Source organism: Kryptolebias marmoratus, linkage group LG13 (genome assembly GCF_001649575.2).
Source record: "Kryptolebias marmoratus isolate JLee-2015 linkage group LG13, ASM164957v2, whole genome shotgun sequence".
NCBI lineage: Eukaryota > Metazoa > Chordata > Actinopteri > Cyprinodontiformes > Rivulidae > Kryptolebias > Kryptolebias marmoratus.
Genome location: NC_051442.1, coordinates 83,937 through 95,037, shown reverse-complemented (window position 1 = coordinate 95,037; position 11,101 = coordinate 83,937). Strand labels below are relative to the sequence as shown.

Below are 11,101 nucleotides of genomic sequence, written 5' to 3'. Positions count from 1 at the left end.
TTGAAGTCTTTGCTGGTACATTCTCGAATCCAAATAGCTGAATTTCAGGTCCAATCTGTTGTTCCGAAACGAGCAGCTTCTCCAAGATTTTAACCTTTTCCATATTCTGAGTCCAGAAATTGCATTTAGTCCAGAGGCCATTGTCTTTGTCTGGAATATCAGCCACTTTGGAGTAGTTTGCAATTTCGCTCCTGTTTACAGTCTGAGTGCTGGTCGATCCGTGAACCCATCCACGAATTTGTCGATAACCCAGGTAACTGCCTGGTCCAAACAGCAGAAACCCTGTTATCAGAAACCCAAATATGTAAGGAACCTCCACGTCGGTAGGTACACAGTCTTCCACTCCTGCCAGGAATCCACCGTATACCCAGCGAGACATATCCCGAGACTGGACTCTCCTTCACCCAGTCGAGAGAGGATTTGATCAATTGCGTTGAAAGACCAGCTGACCAGATCCATATTCCTTAAATTTAGGAAAATATGTGAAAGAGGCTTTGAAAAAGAATGATTATCTGAAAACTCTCCCAGTCCTTCCAAAAACTACTCACAAATTGTCCTCAAAAACTGTTGATTTTGGTATCTTCAAACACCCTTCCAGCCTTGTTCCAAATGCCAGGAAAATACATTTCTGATTCTCTACATTTCAAATATTTCAGGGAGAGGGCCCCTAGACCCCCTTGGTTGATCACTTTGCCCAGTGGATGGTCAGCCTCCTACTTTTTCTAAATAGACTCTTACTCCTGAAACATTTGAACCTCCTGGGCGGCTGCAGTCAATAGTTTTTCTGAGCTAGGGCAAAAATCATAACAACAATAACAGTAGTGGATAGCAGAGTGCTGTTTGTGATGCTCACTCTTTTCAATTTATAAGAGCTTCTGACAAGGGACATACACATGCTACACCATCTCCTCAGTCAGAGGAGACACATTTCTCACATTCTACAAATACCAAACAGACCTGTAACTGTTTTCATGTTTGAGACTGAACTGTCTCCTGAAATCACAGCACCAGATAGCGACCTGACATGAAAACTACAACAGATTCAACATTATTTGAGATCTCATCAAAACAAGTATTGCAATGCCAGCATTACTTTGTGACCATGTAACGTTTTTCATATTTAACATCAGGAAATCTACAGTATTTTCAGGACATAATTCATGTGTTAACAGGATCTAAATAGATGAGTCTTGTCTTTCTTCAGACAGAACACCAAAGATGTGTCGTGGATAGATCTGCCAGCATGACACTGACCGAAAACATACCACCAAGGCAACAAAGGAGTGACTAAAGAACCACCACTTTAAGGTTACAAAGTAGTCTAACCAGAGTCTGGCCTTCAATCCTGTAGAAAATCTGGGGAGGGAGCTGAAGCATCCAGTTGCCAGTCAGCAACCAAGAAACCTAAAGGATTTGGAGTTTCTGTAAAGCAGAGTGGGCCAAAATCCGTCCAGACATATGTCCAAACCTGGTGACCAACTACAAGAAATGTCTTAGTGCTGTGCTCACCAACAAAGGTTTCAACACCCAGTACTAAAGCATGTTTTGCTTGGGGATCAAATACATGTTTCAGTCAACATGAATCATGCAAATTAATCTGTAACTGTTACATATTGTGTGCTGTTCTGGAATTTTTGTTGATATTTTGTCTCATTTCATTAAAAATAAAAATACCAAATATTTACAAACTGTGTTTTTCTTTTTTCAAGTGAACAAACTTACAAAATTTAGCAAAGGATCAAATAATAACTGAATGTGTGGCAGAATGTTTTAAACAACAACAAAAGCCTGACTGCTTTCCATTCAACCACCAATGACAATACTAAGCCACAGGCCACAAACTGAATGAATAATCACTTTTCAAAAGTTCATCAACTATTGTTTCTTTTTAGAACTATTGTTTCTTATTAATTTCTTGGCATGTTCATCACAACCCATTACCACCTAACAACTATCGAAAGTGCTGAAACCTCACAGGAGGGGTGTGTGTGTGTGTCAACAAACCACATAAATAGTGTGGGAAAGAAGTTAAACCGTCCAGACTAGCTCTGGCAACAAGAGTGTAGAAAAAAGAGGTGGTAACACTCACATTACAACACAAACTCTGTCAAGACATAAATGCTGTGATTATTAAAGGAAATATTATGTTTTTGTGTTTCACTTTTTGAATTCAGATGTTATGTTCTGTTTAATATGTAATTTACAAATCAAGCTCAGATGAACACCACAGTTCAGCAGCAACGTCGGGGGCTCCATTGGTTAGTGTTATCCGCCATCGTGACAACGCTGCCATGCTGTGTGTTTCTTCTCATTAATGTCACCATGTTATACACTTTGAGGAGTAAAGCTGTGTTTAAGGAGACTTCTCGTTATTTTCTTCTGTTTAACCTTCTTTTAGCAGATACTATGCAGCTGGCTCACAGTCAGTCGATGTTTCTACTGTCTGTTTGTGGAGTAACACTGCTGTATCCTGTGTGTTCTACTCTGATAATACTTTACTCGCTTCCAGAAAGATTCTCTCCAATCACTCTGGTGATTATGTGTCTAGAAAGATATGTGGCAGTGTGTTATCCGTTAAGACACAGTGCCATCATCACCATTAGAAACACAAGGATGGTTATTTGTGTTGTTTGGACTTTCAGTTCACTAAATGCTATTATTCAACTAATTATAATGTTCAAGTTTACGTTTCTTGACCTGCAGCTCACACAGATGACAGACTATTGTGGAAAAGATAGTGTCTTTGTTGACCCGGTATCTGAACTTTATGACAAAGTGTCTAGATATTTTCTGTTTGCATTAGGAGGTGTGACAGTCATTTTCTCCTATACTGGTATCATTGTAGCAGCTCGCTCAGCCTCTACAAACAAAGCTTCAGCCAATAAGGCTCGTAGGACGCTGCTGCTGCATCTGCTGCAGATGGGCCTAACTATGTCCTCAACTATACACAACTCATTGCTCATAGTTGTCTCCGAAATTCCGGACAGGGTTGTAGGTGCGCACATGCTGGTATTTCTTTATGTTTGTTTAACTATTTTTCCTAAATGTCTGAGCTGCCTCATCTATGGTCTCAGGGACCAGAATATCAGTCATGTCATCATGTTCAGGTTCAGCTGTCAGTGTAGACGCTCGACTTTAATCTCTGATGTCCCAGCTAGGAACCAAGAGAATCTCACTTCATAGATTAGAGTTCTCTTTCAAATGTTAATGTTTTCAGCTTTTGAAAGTATAAAGTTTCTTTCAGAAAAACTCAAACATTTATGTCTTTTATAAACCACAATGTACACTGAAAAGCAATAACAAAATGTATACTGGAGAAATGAACAATCCTGTAGCTCTTTAAAGTCTAACGTTCCAATTGATTATAGATAAATAAAAGTCTGGTCCAAGGAGGTCCTAGCTTAAAATTTCCAGGAACTGCTGCTCACAGTTTATGACTTATTACCCCATACTGAAAAAGACACTAAACCTGTGTGATACATAATAATTACTGAACATGCATGAATTATTAACTGTGATTAGGTCGAACCTGAAGTGAGTGCATTTAATGCTCATACTTTCATAGCTGATATTAACAATACCTGCTGCTGCTACAATTAATGGAGACTCATTTAATATGAGATTAAGTATTCATTTACACATTTGTCTAAAGTGTTTTGTTTCAATTCCAATGAGTGGGACAGATATACTGAACTACTAAGTCCAAATTTAAACATAATCGCATTTTAAAATATAATTTTACTGTATATCTTTGTTTTAAATAATACTATTTTAAAAGTATTTGCATCTGTTTTTTGTGATTAAAATGAACTGACAAGTAAATACGTCCAATTCAGTGTAAATGTTTGCTTATTTACCACCAGCCTTGCTTGAAAGTTTTCTCCCAACAAATAAAATGTGCCATACATTTTTTAAAAAGTTGTGTTAACTTTGATTGAATTAAAAAACAATGTTGATAAATTGTCCCTAGGTGTGAGTGAGAGGGTGAATGCTTGTGTGTCCCATTTGTCGCTATGTGTCCCTGTCATGGACTGGAGACCTGTCCAGGTGTCCCCTGCCTCTCACACAGTGACTGATGGAGACAAACACCAGCTCCCTGCGACCAGGAAATGATTAACGTGTAAAAAAATGGGTGGATGGATGGACATTACACTTTACTGCATGCCACATCATTTAACATTTAGTTTCTAAATAAATGTAATATTTATGCATGCAGCAGAATCTGCTGTATCTTTATTTTTAAAAGTAGGCAAGCTAAAGGCTATGTTTAAGCTATCACTTTTAACATCTATGTGAATATTGAAACTTCCACAATTACTTTATCAGTATTCAATGATAAGTCAGACAGAAAAACTGAGAATTTAGACAAAAACTGAGAATAAGGGCCTGGGGTCATGGCTGCTCAGGGTCTGATGGAGGACTGCTAACAGGAGCTACTCTCAGTGGCTCCATGCTGCTGAAAGGGACCTGGCTTCCCTTATCAGAGCCTCCAATTCAGACAGCCTCTCATCCAAAGCTACCATAAGACTACATTTATAACACATACCATTATCACTAAGGGAGGCAGAGGAATAGTTAAACATCTGACACACAGAGCAAGTGAGAACAGAAGAAGCCGGAAGAGAACCAGAAGCCATGCTAAGCTTCCCTTTCACTACTAAGCTATCTAGAGCTAGCAGACCCTAAATACACCAATAAAAAAGAAGAAGTGCTGAAAAACAAAAGGTGTCATTAAAAACGCCATTGTTGACGTACATTCTCAATGTACGTCAACAATTGTAATAAAATTCAATCAACATCCATCCATTTTCTTCTGCTTATTCGGCGTTGGGTCGCAGAGGCAGCAGCCTAAGCAGACAGGCCCAGACTTCCCTCTCCTCAGCCACTTGGGCCAACTCCTGTGGGGGAATCCAAAGGCGTTCCCAGGCCAGCCAAGAAACATAGTTCCTCCATCGTGTCCTGGGTCTTCCTGTGAGTCTCCTCCTGGTGGGACGTACCCAGAACACCTCACCAGGGAGGCGTCCAGGAGCCATCCTAACCAGATGCCCGAGCCACCTCAGCTGGCTTCTCTCGATGTGGAGGAGCAGCGGCTCTACTCTGAGTCCCTCCCGGATGACCGAGCTTCTCACCCTATCTCTAAAGGAGAGCCCAGACACCCTGTGGAGAAAACTCATTTCGGCCGCTTGTATTCACGATCTCATTCTTTCAGTCCCTGCCCAAAGCTCGTGACCATAGATGAGGGTAGGAACGTAGATCGACCGGTAAATTAAGAGCTTTGCCTTTTAGCTCAGCTCTCTTTTCACCACAACAGATTGGTACAGCGCCCAAATTACTGCAGATGGAGCACCAATCCGCCTATCAATCTCCTGCTCCCATTTTCCTTTATTCGTACAAGACCCTGAGATATTTAAACTCCTCCACTTGGGGCAGGACTTGTTCCCCGAACTGGAGAAGGTACTCTACCCTGGCCAGTGGCTGCTTTGTTTCCCAGATGTATAACTGATCACAATCTTCCTGGCACTTAACAGCATACACAATATTACTCTTTTTATGCCAGGGGATCGTGTCTTTGTGATGATCCAGTTTTTGCTGTAGTGTATTTTGGGGTTTGAAAGCCACTGGGACATAAAGTTTCAAAGAAAAAAAATGTCTCAGTTTCTCTGAAACTGTCGCAACATATGGAATGACCACTGGGATTAATCTGGGTTTGGGTTCTGCTTTTTATCCTGCCACAGACTGGAGACACAAGAGAGGTGAAGAAGAGAGCAAGATGAGTGAGAAAGATGAGTAGACTGGATGGAGACAAGTGTCAGAGAGGGGGGATGGGGTGTGACAGAAGGAAAGCTGCAGGAGTGAAAGGGAAGGTTTGCAAAATGGGATTATTGGGGGGCTTTCTTTCTGACTTACTCCAGGATCTTGGTTGTTTCATCCTGTATAGTGGCTCTGATGCACTAGTCCTCTGCCTCCCTCCTTTCTTTTAGTGTACAGTCTCAGGGTGCTGGACTTAGGGTGAAACCTTCTGTTCATTGCGATTTTTCGTGTCTTGATGTCAGTGGCTTCTATCTCCTGCGTTGGCCAGGTTATCATACCAGCAGGGTATTTGATGACTGCCACCGTATATGTGTTGATGGCTTGGACTTTGTTCTTACCATTCAGCTGGCTCTTCATGACCTGCCTTACTCCCCATGGGTATTTGGTTGGGGCTGACTTCCTTGCGGTCTCATCCTGGCTGCCATTAGTCTGTAGTATTCCAAGGTACTTGTAGCTAACCTGGAGATCTTCCGGTAGTTCAACCCCTTCAGTTGTGATCACCTTGCCTCTCTTAGACACCATTTGGCTGCACTTATCAAGTCAGAATGACATACCAATGTCCTTGCTGTATATCCTGGTGAGGTGGATCAGTGAGTCGACGTCTTGCTCACTTTTGGCATACAGTTACCAATCACCTCCTCTACATGGAGGACATGGTATGCAGGCACCTCATGTACATGGATAACTGGTGACTGGTGTCCAAAGTGATATCCAAAATGGAACAGGTATTCACTTTGGAACTCTTTGCAGTTCTCTGGTTGAGGGGGTTCAGGCCCATGCAGAATAGGAGTGGGGACAAAGCATCGCCTTGGTATAGGCCACATTTGATGCTGGCTTGTGCAGTTGGATTTGAATTGGCCTCTAGAGTTCTCAATGAAGGCTCTTAGTGTCCTGTTGATATTGTAGGGTTTCAAGCACTCCAGTATCCATATGTAGGACATCGAGTCATAGGCTGTAGTCAATCCAGGCAGCGCATACATTTGTATGTCTGGTCTTACAGTCTCCAACTACGGTTCTGTCAACCAGGGGCTGTTGCTTGGTTCCCCTGGTCTCAATTCCCTTCTGTGCCTCACTAAGGTACTGACTATTTATCTTAGCTGCTATGATGTCTGACAGTAGCTTCTAAGTTGTACAGAGGCAGGTAATTGGCCGGTAGTTGGATGTAAATGCCCCTTTCTGGAGGTCTTCCATGATCAATACTGTCCAGCCTTGGGTCAACCACTCAGGGTGTGTCCCTTCCATTAGTAGCTGGTTCAGTTGTCCTGCTAGGCGTTCATGGAGAGCAGTCAGTTTGGCCAGGTTAATATACCAGCAGGGTATTTGATGACTGGCACCGCATGTGTGGATGACTTGGACTTTGTTCTTGCCATTCAAAAAAACTTTTTTAAAAAACAACTGGCCAACTGTTATACGTCTGGAGACGCAGACTTCAACTCTTATTGTAGTTTTTTCAAAAAGTTGATAGATTATTGTTTCTTACTGTGGTTATTTCCTAGACATTTTAATGACACCTGTTACTTAATAAACTATTCTCAAAGGTGCTGACACCTCAGAGGAGGGCTGAGTGCATAGACAAATAACATAAATATTATGAGAAGGGACTTTAACCATTCAGACCAATCATGGCAACAAAAACATGGAGGGAGGGTAGTATTCCTTTTACAATACAGCTCTGTACTATCTATGTTGTCAAGAGTTAAATGCTGTGGTGGGTAGAGCAATATATCATTCATTCACATTACAAAACAAACTCTGTAGCTACCTCAGCTGTCAAGACTTAAATGCTGTGATTGTTAAAGAAAATATTATGTTTTTGTGTTTCACTTTTTGAATTCAGATGTTATGTTCTGTTTAATATGTAATTTACAAATCAAGCTCAGATGAACACCACACTTCAGCAGCAACGTCGGGGGCTCCATTGGTTAGTGTTATCCGCCATCGTGACAACGCTGCTATGCTGTGTGTTTCTTCTCATTAATGTCACCATGTTATACACTTTGAGGAGTAAAGCTGTGTTTAAGGAGACTTCTCGTTATTTTCTTCTGTTTAACCTTCTTTTAGCAGATACTATGCAGCTGGCTCACAGTCAGTCGATGTTTCTACTGTCTGTTTGTGGAGTAACACTGCTGTATCCTGTGTGTTCTACTCTGATAATACTTTACTCGCTTCCAGAAAGATTCTCTCCAATCACTCTGGTGATTATGTGTCTAGAAAGATATGTGGCAGTGTGTTATCCGTTAAGACACAGTGCCATCATCACCATTAGAAACACAAGGATGGTTATTTGTGTTGTTTGGACTTTCAGTTCACTAAATGCTATTATTCAACTAATTATAATGTTCAAGTTTACGTTTCTTGACCTGCAGCTCACACAGATGACAGACTATTGTGGAAAAGATAGTGTCTTTGTTGACCCGGTATCTGAACTTTATGACAAAGTGTCTAGATATTTTCTGTTTGCATTAGGAGGTGTGACAGTCATTTTCTCCTATACTGGTATCATTGTAGCAGCTCGCTCAGCCTCTACAAACAAAGCTTCAGCCAATAAGGCTCGTAGGACGCTGCTGCTGCATCTGCTGCAGATGGGCCTAACTATGTCCTCAACTATACACAACTCATTGCTCATAGTTGTCTCCCGAATTCTAGACCGGGTTCAAGCTGTGCAAATGCAGGTTCTCCTTTATATTTTTCTTATTGTTTTTCCCAAATGTCTGAGTTCTCTGATCTATGGTCTCAGAGATCTGACCATTCGATCAGTCCTCATATTTAATCTGAGCTGTCAGTGTAAACGGCCATCTTTGATCGCTGATATACCAGCTAAGGAGAAAATCAGAGTACTTCCAACTTCATTTATGTGATTTATCTTTCAAAACCTGTTTATTCACCTTTCATAGAATACAATGAACATTTTTACATGAAAAACAATGTGATCGTTTCAATAACATCTTTGAGAACTAATGTATATAATAACTACAATAAACCTGACGCCCACTGGGCATTACTTGCTTCTCTGTTTGTACTGTAAAAAGGTAAAATTACATATTGATCTTTGAGCACATTTTTATTTGGAAAATGGGTCCCGAACCAGAGAGCCACGATCCTGGATTCCATCAGGAAGAAAGCCTCTGATGATGATCTGCTCAGAGAACGTCTCAGGCAGCAGAAACATAATGAGGAAGAGGAGGAAGAGGAACCATCATGGAAGGACAAGCCCCTGAACAACATGAACCACCGTCAGACTGAGGAAGTGGCTGAAATCAACAACCCAACCAGCAGCTAGAAAGAGCTGGACTGAAGGACAGACAGAGACACTAATCATCATACCAGGCAGGACCCAAGATGGAGGCTGATGTCCCTGAGACAGTCCAGCACATCACAGCAGGATGGAAGATGCAGGCAGGTAAAGAAACATGGAACACCATGACCAAACAGCTGGAACAGAGAACAGGAACATCTGTACGAGTCTGGACTGGAGTCCCACAGNTTTTTTGTGATTAAAATGAACTGACAAGTAAATACGTCCAATTCAGTGTAAATGTTTGCAACAGAACCTGATTCTGCTGATTTCCCTCATTTATGCTGCAGACGTTTGGTGGAGAAAGATGTGTATTTAGTGGTTATTATCTGAACAAAGATGATCCAATAAATCCAAATAAAAACACTGTTATGGTTATGGTTATGGTTTGTTATGGTTTTAAACTTACTGATTTGTAATTGTAATGATCCGTGTTATTATTCAGTTTGAAGCAGTGTCCCGAGGGTCAGCGCCTTAGATAACATTAAATGAACAAACTAAAACAAACCACTTACCTGCCCTATGCTTCCTGTCCTGACAGTAAACTCAGTGAAAGAAACTTCAGTAAAAGTGTTTCATTCTGTAAGTTTTGCATCAATAAAATAAACAAACAATAAACTGTCTGTCATTTTCTTGGATTGTTGAAGTGTAACGTATTTAGAGAAAGTTTCACTGTGTCCTCGATGGTTAATGTTTAGGGAACAAAGTCTGAACCGTCGTTTTTGGCAACTTTACGAGCTCCACAGAAGATTTCAGCCCTGAGGCTAACGCAGGGTTTCCCCCAGCGTATTATTAGCCTGGCAGGCTTTGGTGACCCTGCCTTTATCTACCTCACCGCGCGCCAACAGTGACACATCGCGCTGTCCCTGCCCCTGCGCGAAGGTCCCGCGCGGTGTCACGTCATGCACCTTTTATAACTTTGTGTGGACCGCGCGCCACGCTCCATTCAACCATCTGCTCTCTTTTTACCGTATTTACACTGGTTACGTAGCGTACTGCCCCGTCTTTTTGGAGAGTACTGCACCAACGTAAGCTCCAGGTCCGCGCTGCTCGCGGAGCCCTGCAGGACTCTAATGAGCCCTGAGGCCGAGCCTCCTTCAGCTACCTGGAGTTAGCAGGTTGTCAGAGCCACAGTAATAAACATGGAACGAGCGGGTTTAACCAGAAATGGTTAGTTCAGCTGAAATTCAGCGGGTGGTTTTACAAGACTGAATATGGTAAGTATGTTTTGTGCTTAGTGAAAATATTATCCTTGTTTACCAGCAAAATGATGCTATTAAATTCAGCATTAGATCTGCACAGTACAGTCCAGCATCTCTGTTGTTATTCATTGGCCTGGAAGTGAGGCGTGTGTTGGTGCTTTGTTTGCACTTTTTCATTTATGTTCATTTAATTTATTTGTAAATGTGACTTAAATTAGGTGCAATCAATTAGTGTTTATTTTAATTGTATTTTTGTTTAAATAAGTATTTCAAAAGTGCCTTTTTGTAAAACTGTAGTTGTGTAAATATTTGACACAAATATCTTACAGTATCACATAATAAATATCCATATTTTCAACTTTCATGTCAAATTCAATCATTTTTTTTACTAAATCACGGTCGGCCACCTACCACCGGGCTTAGCCTCTTTTCTGGGGGAAATCTTGTAACGGCAGACGTGTCCTCGTTTAGGCAGAATAAGCAGTGGTGGGATGTAACGAAGTACAAGTACTTCGTTACTGTACTTAAGTACGTTTTTAATGTATCTGTACTTTACTTAAGTATTTTTAAACATGGGTACTTTCGACTTTTACTTCGCTACATTTTACAGTAAGTATCTGTACTTTCTACTACACTACATTTTTATAATGTGTTGAAGTAAAAAGTAAATTCACGTCATGTTGCGGGTTTTTTATTTGTTTGATAGTATGAAAGTAATCACAGGTAACGTTAGACCCGCCTTCAAGAAGAGCTGGGCCAATAACAGCCACTGTATGGCTCATACAGCCAATGT

General features: G+C 41.1%; 2 protein-coding genes across 2 annotated transcripts; both read left to right on the top strand.

Annotated features, from left to right (window-relative positions):
• The first annotated feature begins 2,128 nt into the window (after nt 1-2,128).
• On the top strand, nt 2,129-3,442 carry LOC108251082 (odorant receptor 131-2-like). Its single transcript, XM_025002854.2, has one exon. It carries the CDS (start codon nt 2,218-2,220, stop codon nt 3,181-3,183), a length of 966 nt encoding a protein of 321 aa, XP_024858622.1. The 5' UTR covers nt 2,129-2,217; the 3' UTR covers nt 3,184-3,442.
• Nucleotides 3,443-7,467: 4,025 nt separating this feature from the next.
• Nucleotides 7,468-8,669, top strand: LOC108251083 (odorant receptor 131-2-like). The gene has a single exon (XM_037979171.1). It carries the CDS (start codon nt 7,692-7,694, stop codon nt 8,667-8,669), a length of 978 nt encoding a protein of 325 aa, XP_037835099.1. The 5' UTR covers nt 7,468-7,691.
• Nucleotides 8,670-11,101: the final 2,432 nt, after the last annotated feature.